The sequence below is a fragment of the Rosa rugosa genome, chromosome 1, assembly GCF_958449725.1.
Source record: "Rosa rugosa chromosome 1, drRosRugo1.1, whole genome shotgun sequence".
Lineage (NCBI taxonomy): Eukaryota > Viridiplantae > Streptophyta > Magnoliopsida > Rosales > Rosaceae > Rosa > Rosa rugosa.
The window spans coordinates 33,886,087-33,912,381 of NC_084820.1; the positions used below are offsets into that span (position 1 = coordinate 33,886,087).

The window sequence follows — 26,295 nt, forward strand, 5'->3', positions numbered from 1 at the left end:
CTAGGGCACCCTGGTCGTGATATGATGCTCCGTATACTAAAGACTTCACACGGACATCCATTAATCAGAGTGAGAAGAAGCATGAATCTAAAATTGATTCCTGGACTTAGCAAGACCGCAACAATTGCAGCATCTGGCGCTGCAGCCGTCTTGGGGCGCCATAGGGCCGCCCAAGTCCCATGTGATGACGCCATCAATGGCGCCAACCATGAGCATGACGCCATGGTTGTTCCTCCTAATGACCATGACGCCATAAACAACAATTCCCATGGCTCCACCGCCATGATGGGAGATGTAGTCACACATTTTGCTTCTAATAGCGCTACAGACGCTCAGGCCCAACCAAAATCCTCATTGGTTGCTTCTAAGGCCCCTCGCTCATTTTTCAAAGCCCGTTCCTTCGGGAAATTAGGACCGAGACCGTCCTACGCAAAGGATCCCAAAATACTCATTCCGTTCTTACAGAGAATCCAAGGGGATATCTGTGGACCAATTCAACCATCATGCGGACCTTTTAAATACTTTATGGTATTGGTTGATGCGTCGACACGCTGGTCACATGTCGCGCTGTTGTCCACTAGAAATGCTGCTTATGCTAAACTCCTCGCCCAGATTATCCGTCTACGGGCCCACTACCCTGACCATCCTATTAAGTCGATTCGACTTGATAATGCTGGGGAGTTTACATCGAAAACGTTCGATGACTATTGCATGTCACTAGGGATTGATGTAGAGCATCCAGTTCCCCATGTTCATACCCAAAATGGTCTAGCAGAAGCTGCTATCAAACGACTACAGATGATAGCGCGGACATTGGTTATGCGCACCAATCTCCCTGTTTCTGCTTGGGGATATGCAATATTGCATGCAGCGATGCTAATTCGTCTACGACCCACTGCAACCCAATCTTACTCTGCGTTACAACTAGTGACTGGGTACGAGCCTGATATCTCGCACTTACGCATTTTTTGGTGTGCCATTTATGTGCCTATTACGCCGCCACAGCGTACTAAGATGGGTCCACAACGACGAATGGGCATTTATGTTGGATATGAATCTCCAACCATCGTCCGCTATCTTGAACCCTTGATAGGCGATCTCTTTACCGCTAGATTTACAGATTGTCACTTTGATGAGACAGTCTTCCCATCGTTAGGGGGAGATAAGAACACAGATGTTCAACAGGAACGACAGGAATTGTCGTGGTCTGTCCCCACTATGTCTCATCTCGATCCCCGTACCGCACAGTCCGAACTTGAAGTGCAACGAATAATCGAGCTCCAGAACGTAGCAGACACTCTGCCTGATGCGTTTTTTGATGTTGCCAAAGTGACGAGATCACAAATACCTGCTGTAAACGTGCCTATAAGGATCGATGTCCCAAATACTGGACATCACGCCACTCCTGTGACACCAGGAGATGGCGCCATTGCCCAAAATGGCAATGATGTGGCATCTATGGCCGCAGGTCCCGCAAGGAAGCGCAGTAGACTGATTGGTTCGAAGCATACTCGCCCTAGAAAGAGAGCGAATGAGGCACAAACAAATCCTTTGATCATCGATACTCAAAATCCGTCCCATGAGAATGTTCCGGATTATGGTTATGTCCAAGAGACATCATTGGGGGACGCCTCAATGTCAGAACCTATCCCTGAGAACATAGAGATCTCTGTAAAGTACACTAGTGTACATGGGACGTGGGAAAGAAACTCCATCATCATTGATGATGTATTCGCGTATTCAGTGGCGCGTGAGATTATTGAGACTGATGACATCGAACCACGCTCCGTTGATGAATGCCAACGTAGTGCTGATTGGCCAAAATGGAAAGATGCGATCCAGGCAGAACTTGATTCTCTAGCGAAAAGAAAGGTATTTGGCAATGTTGTACCAATACCGCCCAGCACCAAACCAGTTGGTCACAAATGGGTATTCGTTAGAAAGCGTAATGAGAAAAACGAGATTGTAAGGTACAAAGCTCGCCTTGTGGCGCAAGGCTTCTCACAACGCCCTTGAATCGACGACGAGGAGACCTATTCTTCCGTAATGGACGTCATTACGTTCCGCTACCTTGTCAGTTTGGTAGTTTCTGAAAAACTGAACATGCAGCTTATGGATGTGGTTACAGCGTATCTATATGGGAATCTAGATACGGAAATATACATGAAGGTCCCAGATGGACTTCAGTTACCCAAATCAAGTGGATCTAAACCACGGAGCGCGTTTGCGATTAGATTGAAACGCTCACTCTATGGATTGAAACAATCCGGACGGATGTGGTATAACCGTCTAAGTGACTACTTGATTGGTAAGGGATATGTCAACAATGAACTATGCCCATGTGTATTCATAAAAAGGACAAGTTCCGGATTTGCAATAGTAGCGGTTTATGTCGATGACATGAACATAATTGGTACCCTTAAAGAGTTAAGGGAAACCGCTGAACACTTGAAATCCGAGTTTGAGATGAAAGATCTTGGGAAAACACGGTTTTGCCTCGGTTTGGAACTTGAGCACCGTAGAGATGGTATCCTGATTCATCAATCAGCTTATACCCAAAAGATGCTTAGGCGTTTCAACACTGACAAGATTAAGCCTTCAAGCACCCTAATGGTTGTCTGTAGTCTTGATCCAAAGAAGGATTCATTTCGTCCACAAGATGACGATAAAGAAGTGCTAGAGGCATAAGTGCCCTACCTAAGTGCAATAGGCGCATTATTGTACTTAGCACAATGCACAAGACCGGATATCTCATTCGTTGTGAACTTGCTAGCTAGATATAGCTCTGCGCCAACAAGACGCCATTGGACTAGTGTTAAAGATATCTTTCGATACCTAAGTGGTACGATTGATATGGGCTTGTTCTATCCCTACAGAGAGAAGATGGATTCGGACCCATCAAGTGTCAGGGGCGCCATACATGGTGGACTGCGTCCCCTCTCCCCATCCCAAAACGATATAAGTGTTTTGGAAGGTTTTGCTGATGCTGGGTACCTCTCTGACCCACACAAAGGTCACTCCCAAACTGGCTATGTATTCACCATGGGAAAGACCGCGATATCTTGGAGGTCTACAAAGCAGACCTTAGTCGCTACCTCTTCGAATCATGCAGAGATTATTGCTCTTCACGAAGCAGTTCGTGAATGTATATGGCTTCGATCCATAGTTACGCATGTTCGAAGCAATTGTGGTCTGAAGTCTACCACATATGAGCCAACGAGCATTTATGAGGATAATGCTGCTTGCATTGAACAAATGAAGCAAGGCCACATCAAAGGCGACAACACCAAGCATATATCGCTCAAATTCTTCTATAATCAGCAACAACAGAAACTCCTCAAGATCAAAGTGAACCAGGTTCGATCTGAGGACAATGTGGCAGACTTGTTTACTAAGTCATTGCCCAAATCCACGTTCGAGAAACATGTGGCAAGAATTGGCTTGCGGAAATTATCTGAACTCCCATGATCGTAGTCATCAGGGGGAGGCGCAGACATCAGGGGGAGATGTCTACACGTTCGTCTCGAAGCGTGAAGGGTGTGTTGTGCTCTTTTTCCCCTTCGACTGAGGTTATTTTTGTCCCACTGGGTTTTTGTTACTCGGCAAGGTTTTTAGCGAGGCAACGAGAGAAGCACCGCGTTTGGGCAACACAAGGGGGAGTGTTCAAGTGAAACCCTAATTTGTGTTTGGCCCAAACTCTAGGTTACTTGACCTAGTGGTAATAGGGTTTAATTAGAAGAATCTAGAGATTATCTTTCCTTGTATGTTTCAGACTCTATGTATTGTAAACATCTATATAAAGAGGCCCCTATTATCAATGAGAATACACAGCAATTTCCTCTCAATTTCTGATTCCCTAAAACAAATAGAGTAAAACGCACCACTAGGGTCAAAACTTTTCTCCACCGGACAAAATGATACCCAACTTTCAAAAGTGATCAAAATGATACCTAAATTTTTGAAAGTGATCAAAATGATACCTAAATTTTTTAAAACAAATCAACTTGATACCCAACTTTCAAAAGTGATCAAAATGATACCTAAAGTTTTAAAAACAAATCAATTTGATACCTCAGTTTATTTTTTTAGGGCTAAATACTGGTTACTACTCTGTGGTTTAGGTCCAAAATCAATTTAGTCCCTGGACTTCTAATTTCATCAAAAACACCCTTGTACTTTCAATTTTGATCTAATAGATCCAATTCATTAATATTATGTTATAGGTTCAAGTTATAGTTGGATTATTTGTTGAAAAACTATTTATTTGATAGATTTCTAATAGTGAGACTCACTCCAAAATTGACTATGCAGGCCACCTCAACACCATATCATAAAACATAGGCCATATATGAGCTACGTCAACAAGTTAAATGACTCAATTGTCTGAAGACTAACAAATTGGACCTATTAGATCAAAATTGAAAGTGCAGGGGTGTTCTTGATGAAATTAGAAGTTTAGGGACTGAATTGATTTTGGACCCAAACTACGTAGTATTCCGTATTTAGCCTTTTTTTTTTAACTTCTTTGTTAAATAAAATGCAAAATCAAGCACAAAAATTGAAGTGATTTGTGGTCAGAGGGCCATCAATCATTTATAACCCAATCTTCTTCTTCTATAGAATTAAAAAAAAAATCTTCCATTCAATTTCAATTCTACCATCGATCGTAGAAACAAATAAAGTTTGGATATTTCCCAACTTCTAAAGAACCAAAGAAAAATGGGAAGAGAGAGAGAGGCAGAGATAGAAGAAGAAGAAGAGAATTAACAAAGTAAAATAAAAAATAATTGAAAAATAGTTTTTTGTGTAAAATATTATTATAACCCCATAAAATACTGCACCACACGTGATCAATTTTAATAAAAAGTTACAAAAAATTAAACCGAGGTATCAAATTGATTTGTTTTTAAAACTTTAGGTATCATTTTGATCACTTTTGAAAGTTGGGTATCAAGTGGATTTTTTTTAAAAATTTAGGTATCATTTTGATCACTTTTAAAAAAATTAGGTATCATTTTGATCACTTTTGAAAGTTGGGTATCATTTTGTCCGGTGGAGAAAAGTTTTGACCCTAGTAGTGGGTTTTACTCAAACAAATATATATATATATATATATATTACATTGATTTTCTCTAGACTTTCCAATTCAATAATATTAGATTGTATTTTTTATTATTTTCCTTATCTATTTTTATTTTTCAATTTCACTACATACTCATTAAAGCATTTATATATATTTAATAATAATTAAAACTATGATTAAGATCATATGACTTAAAAATGTATGATATACATGATGAATGCATATTGGTGAAGGAAAACAAAATAGGTCATAAATCTAAGTCTATCCATTATATTTGCGAACAAAACAAAAAATGAGCTAGCAATGAAAAAAAAAAATAATAATTAAATAATTAACCATAAGGTATAGAAAAAAGAGAAAATAAAATAAACATTCAGAAAAACTAATTAATCTTCATTTTTTTGCACAGCTAAAACAGAAAAAAAAAATTTAAAAACCACAGAATAGTTCATGTTATTTTCTTGTTAATTAGAAATTAATTTTTGAAACTCAATATCTTGTATTTGATTTTTTTTTAATTGAAAAAAAAATTATGTTGTCTGATTAAGGAATGGATATGTAATTAAGATTTATAGAGTAATTAAATCATTGAAATGACTAAGTTTTTTATTTTAAAGATAATAGTATGTTTGCAAATTATATGAGTGAAGTTATTTGAGGAATTTTAGTGAGGTTTAGTGAGTAAATTTAGTATTTGAAAATTTGATAGGAGGTGTAAAAAACATAAGAGGTCAAGTGAGTATATTTGGAGGTTCCAATAGAAAAAATCATGTGAGAAAGTTGGCTTACAGAAACTCTTGTGGTTTGAAAGTAGTTTTTAAGTATTGGCTCAATGTTGATGTTGTGTAATCACTAACTTGTCTTGTACTTTTAGGCCTAATTTGGTTCGCGGAAAGTAAGCATCAGGAAAGGAAAGTTGTTCATTTTCTGTGTTTGGGGGGGGGGGGAGGGGTAAATAATTCCTTCCATATTCCAAGGGAAGTCCTTCTTTCTTTGCATTTATTTCTCACAGTACATTATTTTATTCCATTAATTACATACATTTTAACAACTTTCCGGATAACTTTCCTTACATACCAAACATCGGAATGGAAAGTTTTTCGGAAATTTCATTTCCCTTCCTATGGGAAAGACAAAGGAATTACATGCGCCGAAGGGGTTTATCTTGAGCCTAAGAAGCCTTTGGGTTCCCCTTGACAAAGTAAAAAAAAAAAAAAAAAGGGAATTACTTTCCTTTCCGCGAACTAAAACGAGGCATTAGTTTACCCATGATGGTCTGTAGGAAAAAAAGGGTAAAAAGAAAAGGAAAAAAATACTGTTGCATTGGGGGAGACATCACCTGTGAATTATGTGTGAAGTCTCAGATTTTGATAATGGAGAAGTTGACTGAAGTCAAAGAACCCCAGAAGTGAGTTGACATAAAAGAACTTTAGTTGTTCAAAACTAAGGTCCATGAAATAAGCTATAAATGCTGAGATATACAGACTTTTAATGATACGTATCAAATTTGTGACTGATATATGGTGACGTCAAGCCTGGAAAACCACATGGAAAAAAGGTCTGGAACATTCAAGAGAGTCCTAATTACTGCTTTTCAGGCTGAATACATTCAAGAGAGCTTCATTTGCCTGAAATGCAAAATGGATATCTGAATTTGTTTCTGCTACATTTTTCTTAAAATTGAGCAAATTGAGGCTGGTGTGCTCAAGTGTGAATTTGGTCTTCTTAATTGAACAACAAACTCGATCTAAGCTGAGGTCAGGTCAGAATGAAGAACATCAGACTCGATTTTATCAAAGGTGCTGATTAAACTCGAGAAACTCATCATGAAATTACATCGTTCCACACATGAATATTGAATTACATTATGATAAAAGCTTAAGCTAAGTGAAGAAATAACAGTACATGTTCAGCTTCATATCTGCCTAATGAGAGCTGAAGCTGGGAATCAAACTAACCAAAAGCAGAAACCATTTTAGGAAGAACCAAACTTGATTTTTGTACCTCTGTGTGTGTGCATCACTCTATTTTTAGCTGTTTCTTCAAGTACTCGCATACAGCATCGCAGGCAGAGGGGGGAGATTTGATTGTGTACCAAGTCTGGATGCCGCTTAACCCCAGAGCTGCTAGAACACCAAGGAAAGCCAGGATAGTCCAGGGGCTACTGAAATGATCGTGACAGAATTGAGCCATCCAGGTTTTCCCCCTGTTTTTGTAGTGCTTTTCTAATTTAACTTTGACATTGAGGTATATGTCACTGTTAGGCACCAAGTCAGTACCTATCTCATTGAAAATTTGAGCCACCTCTTCATCACTACCAAGTAAGTTGTGTAGTACGCGTGCCGACCTTAGCTGTTTAACATCATCTGGATGATCAATTAGTGAATCGAGAAGGCATATGTAAGAGGTGACATCAAAGTCATTTTGGAAATCAGGACACATTTCATAGGCTATTAAATTCAAGAACTTAGGCCTCATGGAGTCGTCTACTGATATTGGTGGAAGATATAGGAATCCTACAAAGCCTAGAAGCCCTAGAGGTTGAGTAAAAGATATGTCCCTCAAGGTCCCTGTCTTACTACGCCTTAAATGGATCCCTGCTGCTTTAAGCTCCTGTATGTTGCGGAACGATAGTTGGCCATCTTCAGATTTTATCTTCTCGCCGTCGTCAGCTTTGGGGCCTAGCATTTTTGTCCGGAGAAGCTCGAGAAGATGAGTGGGCTCTTCCATGGGAGTGGGCTTTTCCATGTTTATGACACTATCTCCTGGTTGACTTGATTTCCTTTTTTTTTCTGCTGCCATGATGTTCCTTCCAACAAATCCATCGATTGCGGCCTTCAAGTTCCCCTCTTTGGCACTTAAGCTCATCAACAGCTTGAGGACTTGGTAAGGGAGTTGGTTTTCTAGCAAGAACAAATCCTGTTCTGCAAAAGCAACCTGATCCCTCTTGATCTTGAATTCTGCCAACTCACCATGCATAAACGAATATATGAACTGTAAGGTTGAACACCCATCTAAGAATAACAAGTGTGTGAGGGCCTCGTCGGTGTAGGACCTTGTTACTTCCTCATCATAGCAGTCCTTTAGTGTGTTGATGTGATCCTCAATGATCTTGTGCAAATCTTCAACTTGACAGCCGCTGTCTTCGATAAATTTTTCTGCCAGTGCAAGCTTGAACTTCTCTGCCAGTTGACACCTTGGTTTATAATGATGGAAAGGACCAATTGCTACTGCCCTTGGCTCATAGTATTTCTCGAAATTTCGGTGATCTGACTGATCTCTAAGCATGTCGGGAACCCTTTGGTGATCTGACTGATCTCTAAGCATGTCGGGAACCCTTTGGATCTTTGGTTTTGAACTTTGAAACTGAGCTAGCTTTTCTTTTGCTCCTTTTATGTGTTTGAACAACTCCTCCTCGTTGGATAACTTGTCATCAATTGTGATGCTCCGTTCTGGAGCTTCATTCATGGAAGCCAAGTCTTCATTTCGTGCCATTTTCAAAGTTCCTGTCTAAATAAGGCAACTTTCACTCTTTGTGTACTGGTTCTAGTGTTTGCTTGTATAGTAAGAACTAAGATATGCCACAGAAACTTCTGGATTAGGAGCTATATGCACATTGCTCAGGATCTGCATATGAAGCTTGGTATTATATTTAGACAGTCTTATGAAGGAAACTTGCACTTTAAGTGCATCTCAAGTCACTGATTATGATGAAGGAGCTGGAGAATGAGCTCCTTTTAACTTTATTCCCTATCTAGCAAGGAGCATCTTTGGTACAAACTCTACACTCTACCTGATGATTCGATTAACTTCAAACCCCACAAATCCAACTGACTAATATTACTTGGGGTCGTTTATTAAACTCAAAAGAATGAAAAGCAATATCTTATCATAGACAACTAGAGCAAACAAAAAGTTTGAGATAACCTGTCAGACTACCAAGACTTGTATGGTAAATGAACATGAACAAGATGAATATTTTATTCTAAATAAATAAATGTTGCCACAATAAGCATCATATATACCTACAATCCATCCTTGAAAGTGTTTCAACATTCAATCAATCTTGTACTTCAACCGACTGTCCAAAAGGACAACATATAAGAATCTTCAATTGTCTCTGAACCAACTTTTGATAAGGGCCAAAAGAATACGTAACATAATTCTAACTAATTAAGGGTATCAAAAAAAGTGAATTCATTGCTTAGCCAGTAATACGCGTTCATACAAGAATATCAAAATGACTAGTTCTGTGAAAGTTCTCGGCTGCGCCTGGCAGCAGCAACAACTGCATTCATCAATATTCCACGAAATCCACCCTTCTCCAGCTCATGAATGCCGGTAATGGTAGTTCCACCAGGTGATGTTACATCATCTTTTAGCTGACCTGGATGCTTCCCAGAACTAGTAGCCATAGATGCTGCTCCTAATACCTAAATAAATAAATAAAAGACAATATAAACAATCAGAGCTCCTCACAACATAGAATCCAAGAAGAATAAATGGAAATTGCGATGAAGTTTAAGTGGACATCATTACTATAGAAACAGTAAACGTGCAAATATTTTTAAAATGTCTTGAAACAAATAAAAATTTAAGATTTACCTTTCAGATTTTAAAGCCACTGAATATTCATAAAGAGTTGAGATTTAAAAAAGAAAGAGAAAATTCACTTCTTCAGTTACTTTTTGTGTGCAGTTAATAGGGTTTAACTTCTTAAAGCATAGTGATTTATAACTAGGATATATTACAACCAAAGCCAGAGGCAAAAAACTTACAAAACAAAGGGAAACAAGCCATCCAAAAAGAAAGCAAATCAAACCAAAAAAGGAAGCAAAGCAAGGACAAAAGCTAAGTAGTAGCTAAGTTGCCCTCCCCTCTTTGGTTTAATTTACTCGTTTATTTACCAAAACAAAAAAACTAGGATATATTACATGCAACATGTCCCTTTTGTGCAACTGCATTGTCAAAATTTTGAGAAATATAACAGGCACATGTCATACGCACGCACATATACACGATGGTGTGATACTACGTGACTGCTTTAGTATGTCATTTGACTTACAGTTTGAGATGCTAGACCCAATGCAAGTTCTCGCGGTAGACCTGCAGCAACTCCTCCATCTGCCAAAGCCTCTATAGCCAAATATATATATGCAGGACCACTGCCGCTGTAATTTCCAACATATATTAATCAAAACAAAATTTAAAACTCAAAAGGCTTGAATGAGAAACATTGCATTCTCTGAAAGATGCAGGGAAAGAGGAACACTGAATTATCATTTCACTTATTTTTGAAGTTGTGTAGGTGCAATAAGAGATAAAGTAAAGATACTGTACAGTAGAGTATGAATCAGTATGTGTTTATTTCATGACTTCAAGTTACATACCTTAGGCCAGTAATTGCATCAAACAATTTTTCATCGGCTTTCCAAATCTTGCCTACTGATCCAAATAATTCAGCTATTAAGTCTCCATCTTGTTCTGTTGCAGCTCCTCCCAAGCTCAAAACTGTTTGAACATAGGATTAAGAACTTCACCATATTCATCCCAGTTATACAAACTTTCAACACCATATTAAAAACAATATAAAAGGGCAAAGCAAATTAGAACAACAAGAGGCAAGAGTTTGAAAACCCATATGCTAACCATGAGGGACCATGAAGTTTATGACAATAAAACGTATAATTTTCTCCAATATCATATTATAAACTTGTCATTTAACCAAACGCAGTAAGACAATCCGCATTTTAGAAGTCTTCTCGCCACTGTCACATGTCATACCAGCATGTTTGAGGGTGGATAGCTCTCTTATTGCAAGCTTTTGTTGAAAATACAATGAGAAAGGAAATAGGGTTCAGTATGCTAGAGTCTGCTACCTTATCATATTGTGAGAGTTCTGAAGGCCGCTGGAGTAATCCATGATATAGGCTTTAGAAATGTTATCAACCTAGTAGAAATAAAATTACCACCTTATCATATTGTGAGAGTTCTGAAGGCCGCTGGAGTAATCCATGATATAGGCTTTAGAAATGTTATCAACCTAGTAGACATAAAATTACCACCTTATCATATTGTGAGAGTTCTGAAGGCCGCTGGAGTAATCCATGATATAGGCTTTAGAAATGTTATCAACCTAGTAGACATAAAATTACCACCTTATCATATTGTGAGAGTTCTGAAGGCCGCTGGAGTAATCCATGATATAGGCTTTAGAAATGTTATCAACCTAGTAGACATAAAATTACCTTTAATGTTTTCCATTACATAAGAACTGAAAAGCCGATTGGATGAACCAATCCTCATAAACGAACATATTAACTATATATATAAGAGATTGGTTCTCCAAAGGACAACTTGTTCCGCCCCTATACATATCCTTTGCTGGAAGCTAATGAATTTAAAACAGCATCCTTTTACTATTCATAGATTACAAATAATTTATAAATAATAGCATTACACATTTTTGGTTTTATTGAGCCTAAGCCTCAGATTTAAAATAAAATGATAAAAATTTGAAACATCATCAAAATAAAATGATAAAAAAAAAAGCATCATCAAAAAGATAGTTGAAGTACCTGATGCTGCAACACCAACAGCAGAAGGAGTATTGGGCATTACCCTGATAAATCGGCTGTGCCCAGCCCAATCCTGAGGAAAATGGAACAAATTGGTTAGGCAAAATACAACAAGCCTAAGGCTAAAGACTTGAATTTCATATATTGGAGGAAAGACTGAGAGCTCAGAGTCATATGTAAAACTTAAAAATATAATTAAACACATGAACTATGAGACGTATGCTCGTACAGGTAGAAATCAATGCACAAAAACATGAGCAAATAGGAAGAAACAACGAGCAGCTATACTCTTTCATGTTATGATTTCAAAAGCTGAAGATGACAACAATGTTTATGCATAAGATGTTGATCAACATAAGTTGTATCCTGGATTGGGCCTCCCCTGGTATTGAGAGCACAGTTACTACAGTCATCATCAACCAACTAATAGTGTGTGCCTCGTAAGTCATTATTATGCTTAACAACTAGTCTTCTTTTTCTTTTCTTTTTGTCTTTTTTTTTTTTTCACATGAAACAAAACCATTCATTAACAATTCACCCAATAACGAAAGTTGGAACAACAATGGAGATTGAATGCAGATAAGAGTAATAGGATGGTGAAAGTGAGAGAGACCTGGAGATCTTTCAATTTGACTCCAGCTGCAATTGAAACAAGCAGCTTCTTTCTGGAAAGCAATGGCCTCAGTTGCAAAACTACATCTTTGACTGCATAAACCATTATCACAAATGTTCACTAAACAAGCACAACATCATCAAGTCCAGAACCAAGAAACGTTTCTGTCATAAAAGGGCATACATACCAACTTGAGGTTTGACCGCGAAAATGATGACATCACTCTCTTCAACCACCTGTTATCACCATACATATATCATTATGAACACGAGTCCAAAAAAATAGATAGATGCAGATTACAGACATGATGAGAGACAAAGAAAAAGAAGGAGAAAGAGGAGGGGAAGGGGGCAAACGTCGTCGTTGCGCGGGAGGAGGTGGACGCCGAAGGACTCGAAAGCTTGGCGTCGAATGGGGCTGGAGTGGGAAGTAGTGATGCGATCTGGGGGGAGAATGCCTGATCGGACGACTCCTCTGGCGATGCTCTCCGCCATTTTACCTGCTCCGATGAACCCAAGCTTGTACGTCTCCGTCGGGATGGGTAGCGCCTCCATTGTTTCGGGATCTTTTTCTTTCGTTTTCAACACCTTTTATCTCACTTTCTTTTGTATTTGTGTGCGCTTTTTATGCTGTGGCGAGTCGAGTGTTGTGACGGTGGCGTTTTGGAATAGGTACTCGAGTTGCCTAGCTGTTGTGCTTCTTTGGACATTTTGTCATTTTGGACTTCCAAGGTCACTCAATCAACTCAACATTACTTGATCACCATAGTAGTTCAATGATGTTTGTGAAGGCCTCAGTTACCAACCTCTGGCATTTGCCAGAGACCCAACATTTTGTTTTGGCGTGTGTACCTACATGTACGTTTGCAAAGCATAATTAGCTATAATCAGCCACCCTCATCGTACCGCCAGAGGTACCAACTGCCGCCAAAGGAGTGACCCACGGATAGGCAGCCAGGCGGGCCACGGCCTGAGCACAAGAGTTCCCCGGGATCACCGCTGACGCGCCGCCACGCACTCTGCCAAGACGGCATCAGAAGCTACTGAAACTGGGAACTGAAGCATATCAGTCCCACATCGAAAACAAAGAGAAGATCAGACCTCTCCTCACCTATAAAAGGTCCTCTCTTCTCTCTTCATTATTACGCATTAACTACTCATTTATTATTGTGCTGTCTATATATATCAACTGACTTAGGCATCGGAGAAGTGAAGACCGCCCAACGCGGTCTCCCTCTGACGCCCTGTCTTTCATTTAGCAGCCAGCAAGGATCACCAAGTATACAGAGTAGCGGTCCGCCCACCGGACCCGCGTTAAACGAAGGTTTGGTTACCGCCAGACTTTGAGCATTAACATTGGCACCGTCTGTGGGAACCCTTGAACAAGAGGTCACCCCATCACAACTACCATGACTAGCGGTAGCGGGGGAAACGCCGATGAGCAGGCAGACCAATCCGCCATCCCCCAACCATCCAATCCAGCGGTAGGTGTTAACCGCGCACTATTCAACACCCCAGCCAACCCCGGCGGTGAGACGGATCCAGGCAGCAGCCGCCCACCAGGCCAGGACCTCGCCGCCATGTACGAGCTGGCACTGGCAGACCTTCACAAGGCAAACAGAGAGCGTGAAGAGGAGCGCAGAGAGAAGACCGAGGCCCAAAAGCAGGTGGCTACGCTGATGTCACGTTTTGATGACCTGAAAAGGACGTTGGAAAGAACCGCCAACCCGGCACAGAGCGAGCATTCGCATAGCACAAGGCGTAGTCATCCCAACGCTGGTACAATGGGACCAGAACCAGTCGTACAGATGCAGGTCCCGCTGGACCCCCCTGAACTACTGGGGATGGGACCACCGCCCATTCCCCAACTCATGTTGGAGCAGGAGGCAGAGTCGGTACCACGCACCAACCGCTCGGAAATTAGGGCAAGAACTGAGGGTGATCCGCCTGCGCCAAGGCGTAGGCAGACCCAGCGGAGTACATACGCCGGACCCGCCGGCGACGCAACAGCCCAAATTCTGGAGAGGATGCAACAGTTGGAACAAAGGTTGGTCCGGGCGGAGTCGGGCGCCACGCCGCCAACTCAAAGTCCACTTTTCACGTCCAGACCGGGGCCCTTCACCGCTGCAATTCTACAAGCTATCAGGCCTGCGTACGCAAAAACTCCAAAGATGTCGCATTACAGCGGTACAACCGACCCCTTCGTCCACATGGACACCTTCAAGAAGGTCACCAACAACAAGGGATTTGACGACCCCACTCTGTGCCACTTGTTCAGCGAAACACTGGACGGAGAGGCAATGAATTGGTTCTTCGAATGTCCGCCAGGATCCATTGACTCATTCAACGCACTATCACATACCTTCCTCTCCCGGTTCATCTTATTGTCCGCCGGACATCATAACACGAGTCAGCTGTTCAGCGTCAAGCAGGGAGAGAATGAATCACTAAAGGCATTCGTCACAAGGTGGCGAGCGGCAGCATCTCAGTGCCGCGATCTAGACAAATCGATGGCATCGGCGGCCTTCAAGCAAGGACTCCTCAAGGGGCCGTTCCTCTATCACCTCAACTACAATCATCCAAACGCGGCATATGACCATATCATGAGTGAGGCGGTCATTCACGTCCAGGCGGAATTCATTACATATGGAGAAGCCCCACCGCCACCGGCAACGCCAGCAAAGGCAACACAGCCCACCTCCAGTCATCATGAGACCGTTAATAAAGCACCCGCCGCATCGCCAACTGACAAGAAAAGGGAATGGCCACAGGGCCACTACCAGAGCAAGCGGCAGAAGGATCAATACCACAAGGGCAACCGCCCAACCCAGGAAGATAACCGCAACAGACAAACGGAGTCTTCTCAACGGTATGCAGTGTTCACGGTCCTCACAACCTCGTACGAGGAAATATATAATCAGTGCAAGGATCAAATCCCGCCACCTCCCCCAGCAAAATACCCAAAGACGGGCAAACCTAAAAACACCGGCAGATGGTGCAAGTACCATGAAGACAGCGGCCACAATACCAACAGCTGCAACGCACTGAAGACGGCAATTGAGACCTTGTACCGTGAAGGCAAGATGGAACAGTTTAAGGTGCGCCAGCCGCCACCCGTGATCGCCAACGTAGAGACGTTGGGCCGCATTAACACAATCGACGACGGTGCTCCAATCACGGGCATGTCTCACAGAGCCAGGAAGCGTTATGCACGCATTAACCACCCAAAGGAGGTCTGCCATATCCGTTACGAGAGATCCGCCAAAGTCCCAAAGGTGGGTTGGGAACCTATTACATTCTCAGAGGAGGAGGAGCGCGGAGTGCACCTACCCCATGATGACCCCTTCTTGGTCGACGCCATTCTTGGCAGGTTCTCAGTGGGGAGAATATTGGTAGATAGCGGGTCCGCTGTCAACGTCATCTTTAACGGTTGCTACAGCCACCTCAAGCGGAATAACAAGTTGCTCCAGGACCATGAGCCACTGCTCAGCTTCTCTGGTGACGTCACACAACCGCTCGGTTCTGACTACATGCGGTTGACTATTGGCGCTAGCCCATGTATGGCCGAGGTACATACAGAATTCATAATCGTTGATTGTCTCAGCTCATATAATGCCATCCTCGGACGACCGGCGCTCAACAAGCTTAAGTGCATTATCGCCGGATACATGCTTCTCATGAAGTTCCCCACACCTAACGGCACGGGCAGTGTGAGGGGAAGCCAGCAGTTGGCACGCGAGTGTTATTCAACGACTATAGCACGGTCAACACACCGCCATGATGTCCTGACAGTGGGAAACCAGGCACCGCCACCAAATATCTTCGAGGACCCTAGGGATGAGGAGGAGAAGTATGTAAGGAAGGAGCCGGTCAACCCGGACACATCCTTGAAAGTTGTCTGCATCTCAGACGAGCACCCTGAGCGGACAGTCCGCATAGGCGCCCAACTAGACCCAGAAGTAGAGGCAGAACTCATTCAATTCCTACGTCATAACGCCTCCGTCTTTGCATGGTCCTACGCGGACATGCCAGGTATCTCCCCTGAGATTATCACTCATAAACTGACCATCAAACCCTCCTTTTACCCCATCAAGCAGAAGCGGAGGGCCTTCGATGAGGAAAAATACCGGGCAATCGGAGAAGAGGTCGCCAAACTCCAGGACATTGGATTCATCCGCCAAGTCATCTATCCACAGTGGATCTCAAATTTGGTAATGGTCAAAAAGTCCAGCGGCAAGTGGCGGATGTGTGTTGACTTCAAAAATCTCAACAAGGCATGCCCAAAGGATAGTTTCCCGCTACCCCGTATCGATCAGTTGGTCGATTCAACCGCCTGACATGAGCTCCTCAGCATGATGGACGCTTTCTCCGGATACAATCAGATCAAAATGCACCCCAGCGACCAGGAATGCACCACCTTCACCACCGACAAAGGCCTCTACTGCTACAATGTCATGGCTTTCGGTCTGAAGAACGCCGGTGCCACTTACCAGCGGTTGATGAACGCCATGTTCGCTGAGCATCTGGGAAAAATCATCGAGGTCTACGTGGACGACATGCTAGTTAAGAGCATAAAGGCCGGCGGACATGTGGCAAACCTCAGGATCATAGTAACCATTCTCTTGGCCTATGGTATGCGCCTCAACCCGGAAAAATGTTTCTTTGCGGTCACCGCTAGCAAATTCCAGGGATACATTGTCAGCGAGCGGGGCATCGAGGCTAACCCAGACAAGGTCCAGGCCATCCTTGACCTGGCGGACCCTGAGTATAAGGTACACGTCCAGTGCCTCCAGGGCAAGTTAACCGCCCTTTCTCGATTCATCTCTCGACTCACTGATAAGTGTGCCCCATTCTTCAAACTCCTCAAAACAACGCACAAGAAGGTCATCGACTGGAATCCAGAATGTCAGGCGGCGTTCCAGGGCCTGAAGGAATACCTGGCGGCAGTCCCTCTCCTTTCTGTCCCTGTCCAAGGAGAAACCCTATTCATATACCTAGCGGTATCCGCATCGGCGGTAAGTTGCGCAATTGTCCGAAGGGAAGGCCAAGATGAGCTCCCAGTTTTCTACGCCGGCAGAGGCATGAACGGAGCAGAAACAAGGTATCCTCCCTTGGAGCAACTGGCCCTTGCACTTATCGTTGCCGCCAGGCGCCTCCGCCAATACTTCCAGGCTCACACGATCCATGTGTTAACCAATCAACCGCTGAGGCAAGTAATGCAGAACCCTGAACACTCGGGGCGCCTCAGCAAGTGGGCCATCGAGCTCAGCGAGTTCGACATAGAATACAAACCAAGAACCGCCATGAAGGGCCAGGCAGTGGCGGACTTCATCGCTGAACTCACCGAACGTCAACCTGAACCCGGTGTAGAGATAGTGCCCGGAGCGGAAGTGGTAACCGTCGGGGAGGCAAGTCCCATCCAGTCGGATTGGAACCTACATGTGGACGGATCCACCAGTGCCAAGGCCAGCGGCGCCGGAGTCATCCTAACAGGACCCGGGGGACTGAACGCGGAGTACGCGTTGAAATTCAACTTCAAAGCTTCAAACAATGTGGCGGAGTACGAGGCACTTATCGCCGGTCTGCTCCTCGCCATTGACTTAGGGGCTGACAGCGTCAACATATTCAGCGACTCTCAATTAGTCGTTAACCAGGTCAACGACAGCTTCCAGGCCAAGGACCAGCAGTTAGCGGCATACTTGGGATACGTCAAAACGTTGCTAAAAAAGTTCAACTTTCACACCATCACACAAATACCCAGGGAAAAGAACGCCAAGGCTGATTCACTGGCGAGACTGGCAACCGCCCAGCCGCATCAAAGTCCAGCGGACACAAAGGTGGAATGCCTTGACAAGCCAAGCATCACAAAGACCCTAGCAGAGATCTTCAACATTGAAATCAACCCCAGCTGGATGGACGAGATCACTGCATACAAGCGCAGCGGCACATTACCAGAGGATAAGGTCAAGGCACGCCAAATTCAGCGGAGAGCAACCCGCTACAATATCCAGAATGGCAAGCTTTACCGCCAGGGGTTCACTCACCCCAACCTCCGCTGTTTAACCCCGGAAGAAGGAAGGGTCGTGTTGGCAGGAATCCACGGCGGGGAGTGTGGAAACCACTCGGGCGCCAGATCCCTGGCCAATCGCACAATGCGACAGGGCTACTTCTGGCCTACGCTCGGTGAGGACGCCCGGCAGGTGTCAAGATCTTGCCACAAATGCCAGCAGTTCGCCGATCTCCCACATGCGCCGGCGGAACCACTTTCAATCATCATCGGTCCATGGGTTCACTCTACATGGGGCCTCGATTTGATGGGAAAATTCCCAACCGCCAAAGGACAGTTCAAGTACATCATTGTTGCTATCGACTACAACAGCAAGTGGATAGAGGCAGAGCCACTGACGGCCATCACTACCGCCAAAGTCATTCACTTCCTCTGGAAAAACATTTACTGCCGCTATGGTGTCCCACATACAATCATTACAGACAACGGCACACAGTTCAACAACGAGGAACTCATTTCATTCACCGCCAACCTGGGCACCAAGATGAGCTTCGCCTCTGTCGCCCACCCCCAAACCAACGGCCAGGTCGAAGCAGCAAACAAGATAATCAAGAAGCTGCTAAAAAAGAAACTCGACACTGCCAAGGGCTTGTGGGCGGAAAAGCTTCCAGAAGTGCTATGGGCCATCAGGACGACTCCATCCTCCGCCACTGGTAAAACCCCCTTTTGTATGACGTTCGGAACTGAGGCCGTTCTGCCTGTCGAGGTAGCTCAACCCACCGCTCGGGTCGAGTGCTACCACCCAGAGACCAACGGCGATGGCATCAACCTGGACTTGGACCTCCTAGAGGAAAAACGACACAAGGCCCATTTGCAAAACCTGCAAAACAAGCAACGAGTATCGCGTTTCTACAACGCCAGAGTCAAGGCCCGGAACCTCCAACTGGGGGACTGGGTAATGAAGGAAGTCATTCCAGCACCAACAAAACTCCGCCCAACTTGGGAAGGTCCATACAAAATAGTAGAAGTCGTTAGCCCAGGCACCTTCTACTTAATGGACAAGGATGGTGTCACTACGACCCACCCTTGGAATACCGAACACCTTCGGTATTACTACAGATAGTCATGTCACTACCCAGGAGCATCTTGACTTAGCTAAATTTTTGTTCAATATTTAGCTAAGGGAAGCTACCCAACGGGTACATCCCCACTTTTGTTAACACTGACCAGTCAGTTATCAATGAAACGAGGAATTATTCAAACCATTGTTACCAAGTCTAGCACTGAGGGCAGCTGGCAACGCCAGCAATCGTCAGCGGACCACGTCCGCTACGTTGTGCACTTGGACCAATCTTAATTCCTTTAATATTTCATTGATTGCAAAAGAAAATCCTAAGTCAAAACTCTAGCGGTATAGACATGTCATCACACAACGTCAAAAATTCCATACTTCATATATTCAGGGCTGGGACTCCCCACCCAAAAGTATTCCTTACATTCAAAAAAAAAAAAAAAAAAGTACATATATCTTCAGCCTCAGCGGCTACACAATCAATCTCAGGGGTTGGCCCCACCGTCGCCTACTTCGGACTGCGGCGGCTGTACGCAGCTTGTTTGGTCAGTCCCTCGAGCGGTGGGACTTGGCGTCTCTATAGTCCCATCCGCCGGAGTGTGATACCCACTGCCTGAGCTGCCGCCTCCTGCTGGGGGACTGGGTACTGGCGGGGGTTTCTTCGTCAGCGCAACGTTCTTTCCTTGCGGCACCTTGGGCAGGGATGCCTTCGCCCAGTCAATGGCGCCCTTCGCTTGCAGCATCTCCACGTTCGCTAGGGCGCCGGCCTTCGCCGATTCGTTCATCGCCTTCTTGTATTCCGCTGACTGTTTGAATTGTTCCACAGCGGCGGCGGCGGCTCGGCTTCCCTCGTCCCTCAGCCGGGTCACCTCACCCTCCAGTCTCTTGACCTCCCCTTGCCTGGCGGCAGACTCCCGCTGCAGGATATCAATTTTCTTATCCTTGGCGGCCACCCGCTCTTGCAGCAAGGCCATGTCCTGCTCCAGCTTCGAGACATGATCATTTCGTTCTATGTCCCGCTGGATAGCCACGTCTAGCTTGCCTCGAGCGTCCGCAGCGTCACAGTCCGCCTTCATCAGGCGTCGCTCCACATCCGCCAGCCTGTCCTTGGCATCCGCCAGCTCCCTCTCAAGCCTCTTAACCTCCTCCCGGAGCTGTCCCTCAATTCGGGGTTGCTTGGAGGCCGCCAAGAACATTTCGTTCAGCCCAACCGCCAGGTGCCCAAAGGCTGAGCTAAAGGGCGACTGCTCGATCGCCGTTGGCCGCGTCATCCCTGCCAGACCGCCGAACCCCAACCACTCGCACAGGTGATAGAGAAACTCCCGCTCACTGTCGGTCATGAACTCGGTGAAGGCAGCGAAAGAGTCCAGATCGCTCACGGGCATCTCTCTCTCGGCCGTCACAGGGGCCTTCGACGGGTCTTGTCGGCTCTTCTTCTGCCTGTGGACCTCGAGGGTCTCGTCATCATCCTCCTCCCCGGCCGAATCACACTGGCGCCGCCTCCGCAGGATCCCCCTTGTATCTCCAGTGGGCGCAGCCCTGGACCCCTTCGGCGGTTGTCTCCCCACCGTGGTAGCGGCAGCCCCCACTGGCGCCACAACGTTTTCTCTCTGTGGCCCACGTCGAGTGGCAACCACTCTTTCCTTCTGGGCACGGTAGAGGACCCTTTTTTTCCCCCGCCCGCTTGTCCATCCGCCTGCACGCTGGGCAGACCGTCGGCCCCTAGGTGAGAGTGGTGCGGCATGGGCAGCGTCACCGGAACCTCGGATGCGCTCACCTCCAGCGTCTCCGGGTTCACAACTGTCATTTGGGCCGCCTCGCCTGAAGCATACATCGCCTCCAAGAAGTTGTCGATCTCCGCACGATCCATGACTTTGTCAAAGGCGTCGCGGCTCGCTTTGTTGCCTGGCGGAGTATCTGAGAACATGCAAACACCCGTCAGCTCTAACCAAGTTATCAAGAGATACAATGTGGCGGAGATCTCTTACCGATAGCGCGCGTTAGCTGCTGGTCGACCAACAACTCCCAGCCGGTGAGGAGACGGAAGTCCAGCAAATTGCGATTCTTCCAACAGCCTTTGATGCGCGCAACATGGCACTCTTCCTCACGCGTCAGGTTATAACGCAGTCCCGCTACAAAACAAGAAACAAGGCGTCAGTACAACAGTTGAAATACGTATACAGTAAACCGCCAACTATGTTCAGCGGAGATCGACGGACAACCTCGGATTGGCTGAAACTCCGACTTAATCCTAAACGTCGGTTCCCCCTCGTTCGACCCCGACTGGTACTCCCACCCTGTCATGGCCACGCAAAACGTCCCCCGCCAGTAGGACATCGAATCCCTCAAATTCTCTATCAGCTTGGGCGCTCCCTGCCGGCGGCTCAAATTTACTTGCCCTCTGCAACCTTGGCGATTCACGTACACCAGTTCGTAGAAGTGCAGTACCTCCGCCACAGTCGGCCCCTCGCACCCAGATAGCCGCCACAAAGAGTTCATCGCCAGCATCAACCGCCACATGTTGGGACAGATCTGCCCAAAGGCGACGCCGAACTCGCACACCAGGATCTGAAGGTTGGGTACAAGCGGCAACGTCACTCCTTGGCGGAATATTGCCTCGTGAACGGCGGCGAACCCCGCTGGAAGAATTGAGGCCTTCTCGTCCGCCGTCGGTTGACGAAGTCTCACCACTCCCGGCAGCCGATATATCCGCTTCATCCGGTTGACCGCGGCGGCAGTCATCCGACCTCCCGCCTCGTCGACGGGGGTCCCATCCTGGAGAACCCACGCCGACTCTGTTTCCTCCCCCGTCACGTTTCCCCCGTCAGCGGAACCACTGGCGGCACTGTTACTTGCTAGCCGCTCCTCACTCCTATCCCGCGCAGCAGCTTCCTCACCCGCCCTAGAACTCTCCGGACGCGACGTACGGCCCATGACAACTTCCCAGGGTATGGTTTGTAGCGGCTCGATGTCTAGCGGCTCTGGCAGTGAGGTTCCTGCACGGGCAGACGGACGCAACGAGTCAATAAAAACCCTATCCGCCGCACTGATTGACACGTCAGACCCGGAGTCCTCACTGCTCGAGATCTCTACGACGTTGGCCATCCCAAACCCTAAAACCCAAATCAGTTAGCCCACAGAAGGATCTAACCTATCCCTACATCAGGTATAGCAAAGCACCACGAACAGCTACCCAGAAAATACCAAAATATGAACAAACCCCCCTCAACCCAGATTCAACCATCTAGCAAAACCCTAACTGACAACTCTCTGTCAAACACCGTAACCTACCCCCAAATCTCATCTTACACCCCCCGACGAACATCAAGAAACCCAGTTCACACACCAATCCCAGAAACAAACCACCAAACCCATAAATCGACAGAAACACGAAACCAGAAAGAAGGATAACCAGAACACTAACCTCAGTCGTGAACTCTCCGGCGTACTGACGCTCGCTATGCCCCGACGACGGAAGTTTTCGTCTCTCCGACCACGAGAACTCCACCAACGCGCGGCACTCTCTCTCTGCAATCTGGGATGGGCAGAGCTTGAAGACGACTAAGGTTCGAATGGATTTTCTGATGTCCCTTCTCGATGCGTTCCCCCCCTTTTATGTCAACATCAGAGGCTTTTGGGCCGTCCGCTAGAAAACGACATCACACCCCGGCCGTACACGTGTCCCCTGCTCGCATTAACCCTCCAGGTTAACCGAGGCGTCACCTCGGTTACGAAATCCATCATTACTCGCATTAATGACGAGAAGACGGCCGGACTGAGGAGACGCGTCTCCGCACGCTAACCCTCTAGTTATTTGCCACGTGTCAACCGCCGTCAGACGAGGCGTATCACGGAAGCAATCACAAGTACGCCCTTCTACAAGTGACGGTCTCCGCTGAGCGAAACCCCGCCAGCGGAACTTCTCACTTGTCCTCTCCAAGTGACGATCTCCGCTGAGCGAAACCCCGCCAGCGGAACTTCTCACTTGTCCTCTCCAAGTGACGATCTCCGCTGAGCGAAACCCCGCCAGCGGAACTTCTCACTTGTCCTCTCCAAGTGACGATCTCCGCTGAGCGAAACCCCGCCAGCGGAACTTCTCACTTGTCCTCTCCAAGTGACGATCTCCGCTGAGCGAAACCCTGCCAGCGGAACTTCTCACTTATCCTCTCCAAGTGACGGTCTCCGCTGAGCGAAACCCCGCCAGCGGAACTTCTCACTTACCCTCTCCAAGTGACGGTCTCCGCTGAGCGAAACCCCGCCAGCGGAACTTCTCACTTGTCCTCCAAGTCTGTCTCCGCTGGGCGGAACCCCGCTAGTGGAACTTTTCACTAGCTGTTATTCACGAAGTCTCCCAACAGCGGAACTTCTCCCTTGTCATCATACAAACGGGGCGCCTTCCGCTACATACCTCTAGCGGAAACCTCTTTTATCTGGCAAGTCGCGTACTTTATTCAGCGCGGTACCGCTCAATAAAGTAACGCCAAGCACGTCCACTGGACGCTGTTTACTGCTATAAACCAGCGGGGGGACACCCGCCAGCGGCGGATCCCGAGGCCACGCCTCATTCTGACAAATGACCGCCACGCGGCGTTACAGTCAGATTGTCCCTACAGGACACGGGGACTAGTCAACAGTCTACGACGGCCCTGATCAGGTACGTTGACCCCCGTCACTCGGGTACTAAAGATTGGGTTCGCTACCCAACACCCTCTGCTCCGTGCAGCTCCCCCTCACCAAACAAATTTTGCGACCATCCGGAGGTCCATCTTAGCCGGGGAGTGGGGGACTCCCTGGGGGGCCTAGCAGGGGCCGACCCGAAAGGGTATAAAGCGTTTGCTCAGTAATATCCATGGCTGACAACGCACTGACGCTAATTATGCCTGCAAAGTCTAGCGGAAGAAAACGCTTCAAACCGCCGATCAACTCCCCAACCAAGATTGCCCTCCTTGACTGGGGACTTGGGGGACTGGTACCTACATGTACGTTTGCAAAGCATAATTAGCTATAATCAGCCACCCTCATCGTACCGCCAGAGGTACCAACTGCCGCCAAAGGAGTGACCCACGGATAGGCAGCCAGGCGGGCCACGACCTGAGCACAAGAGTTCCCCGGGATCACCGCTGACGCGCCGCCACGCACTCTGCCAAGACGGCATCAGAAGCTACTGAAACTGGGAACTGAAGCATATCAGTCCCACATCGAAAACAAAGAGAAGATCAGACCTCTCCTCACCTATAAAAGGTCCTCTCTTCTCTCTTCATTATTACGCATTAACTATTCATTTATTATTGTGCTGTCTATATGTATCAACTGACTTAGGCATCGGAGAAGTGAAGACCGCCCAACGCGGTCTCCCTCTGACGCCCTGTCTTTCATTTAGCAGCCAGCAAGGATCACCAAGTATACAGAGTAGCGGTCCGCCCACCGGACCCGCGTTAAACGAAGGTTTGGTTACCACCAGACTTTGAGCATTAACAGCGTGCATAAACAACTTAGAGAGAGCATTTGCTTGTTTGGGGGACTCCCCATTAAGGCAAGAGCAAAGAAAATCTTCATTACATCACAATGATGTTGCATAATAACCATATGGGAAAAGAGACTGAAGAAAAGTGCACCGTGCATTTCGATCCAAATGAAATCCCAGGTGATATATATGCTAAGACGGTAATGAACATCAATGTGGAGTGTCTGTCGACAAAATGGCAAACTACTTGCCTCGTTGTGAGCGTGTAAAATATCCAATACTCACTACGAGGGAGCTACTTTGCCTCACAACTAGCAGCAATTAATAGTTCAAATGGATTATTATGGGAGAACTATAGAGATTTAAGTTGTTTTGAACGGCCTTGTCCAATAGGGCTCAGACTTGTACAATTTCTATAAGGGAAAAATGCATGAACAGTGTCTGGAGACTCTGAGGACTGTCAAAATGATACATGAACTTTCAAACGTATCAATGTGATACCTGGACTTATATTTTCTTGTCAACGTAGAACCTACATCAACTTTCCGTCACGGCACCGTTAAATTTACCACGTGTGAGGCACGTGACATACAAAATGAAGGTAAAAAGACTGATTTGCCCTATAACTGACATTTAAAATGCACGAACAGTGTCTGGAGACTCTTAGGACTGTCAAAATGATACCTGAACTTTCAAACGTATCAATGTGATACCTGGACTTATATTTTCTTGTCAACGTAGTACCTACATCAACTTTCCGTCACGGCACCGTTAAATTTACCACGTGTGACTGTGTGAGGCACGTGAGGTACAAAATGAAGGTAAAAGGATTGATTTGCCCTATAACTGAAATTTTAAATATTTTTTTTGGTAAAAACATTTTAAATATTTTTTTTTTGGTAAAAAGACTGATTTACCTTTAATTTTTTTCACCCCTCCACCTCTCGTCTTCTTCCTCTCCCCTCGATCAACCACTCTCTAAAAAGACTGGTTGTCCTCGCCAATTCCTCCCACAACAACACCTCAGTACTCCTCGATTTCAGGCACACAGCGCTGACGATGTTGACCTCGAAGAAAGGATCGGCGGCGCACTTCATCGCCAATTTTAGATCTTTGACAAGCGAGGCTTCAAGAAGACTATGTCCTTCATTTTGGAGGACGAAATTGAAATTGAAATTGGGATTGGGATTGGGATTGGGATTGGGATTGGGATTGGGATTGAGATTGAGATTGGGATTTGGATTGGGTTCCCTGGAAACTTCGACGGTACTCAAAGCGGGACTTGAGATCGAGGAAGGAGGAGGGCGGAGAGATCATCTATATCATTACTTGCTGGTGTTTTTGTTGTAGTTAATAACTTGATATTAATGGATTTTGAGTTTGACTTCGAGTTTTGGTGGAGGTGTGGGTGTGGGTGGTGACGAAAAATGAAATTCAGGGTTTCTGCAACGTCTTCTTGGTTCTTCTTCTTCATTGCCC

General features: G+C 45.8%; 2 protein-coding genes across 2 annotated transcripts; both read right to left on the minus strand.

The window, feature by feature from the left end:
* Nucleotides 1-6,859: 6,859 nt before the first annotated feature.
* Nucleotides 6,860-8,680, minus strand: LOC133735802 (UPF0481 protein At3g47200-like). The gene has a single exon (XM_062163233.1). It carries the CDS (start codon nucleotides 8,576-8,578, stop codon nucleotides 7,103-7,105), a length of 1,476 nt encoding a protein of 491 aa, XP_062019217.1. The 5' UTR covers nucleotides 8,579-8,680; the 3' UTR covers nucleotides 6,860-7,102.
* A 368-nt stretch (nucleotides 8,681-9,048) lies between these two features.
* Nucleotides 9,049-12,910, minus strand: LOC133735814 (pyrroline-5-carboxylate reductase-like). The gene is made up of 7 exons (XM_062163242.1): nucleotides 12,631-12,910; nucleotides 12,462-12,510; nucleotides 12,275-12,366; nucleotides 11,662-11,734; nucleotides 10,474-10,594; nucleotides 10,149-10,254; nucleotides 9,049-9,516 (listed from the first exon to the last, which is right to left on the minus strand). Exons 1-7 carry the CDS (start codon nucleotides 12,826-12,828, stop codon nucleotides 9,328-9,330), a joined length of 828 nt encoding a protein of 275 aa, XP_062019226.1. The 5' UTR covers nucleotides 12,829-12,910; the 3' UTR covers nucleotides 9,049-9,327.
* Nucleotides 12,911-26,295: the final 13,385 nt, after the last annotated feature.

Excerpts from the sequence above, each read along its gene's own strand:
- LOC133735802 (XM_062163233.1), bottom strand. The coding sequence starts at position 8,578 with ATGGCACGAAATGAAGACTTGGCTTCCATGAATGAAGCTCCAGAACGG.
- LOC133735814 (XM_062163242.1), bottom strand. The coding sequence starts at position 12,828 with ATGGAGGCGCTACCCATCCCGACGGAGACGTACAAGCTTGGGTTCATC. Across the intron at positions 12,511-12,630 it reads TCCTCCCGCGCAACGACGAC|GTGGTTGAAGAGAGTGATGT; the intron begins GTTTGCCCCCTT and ends TGGTGATAACAG. Across the intron at positions 9,517-10,148 it reads TGGGTCTAGCATCTCAAACT|GTATTAGGAGCAGCATCTAT; the intron begins GTAAGTCAAATG and ends TTATTTATTTAG.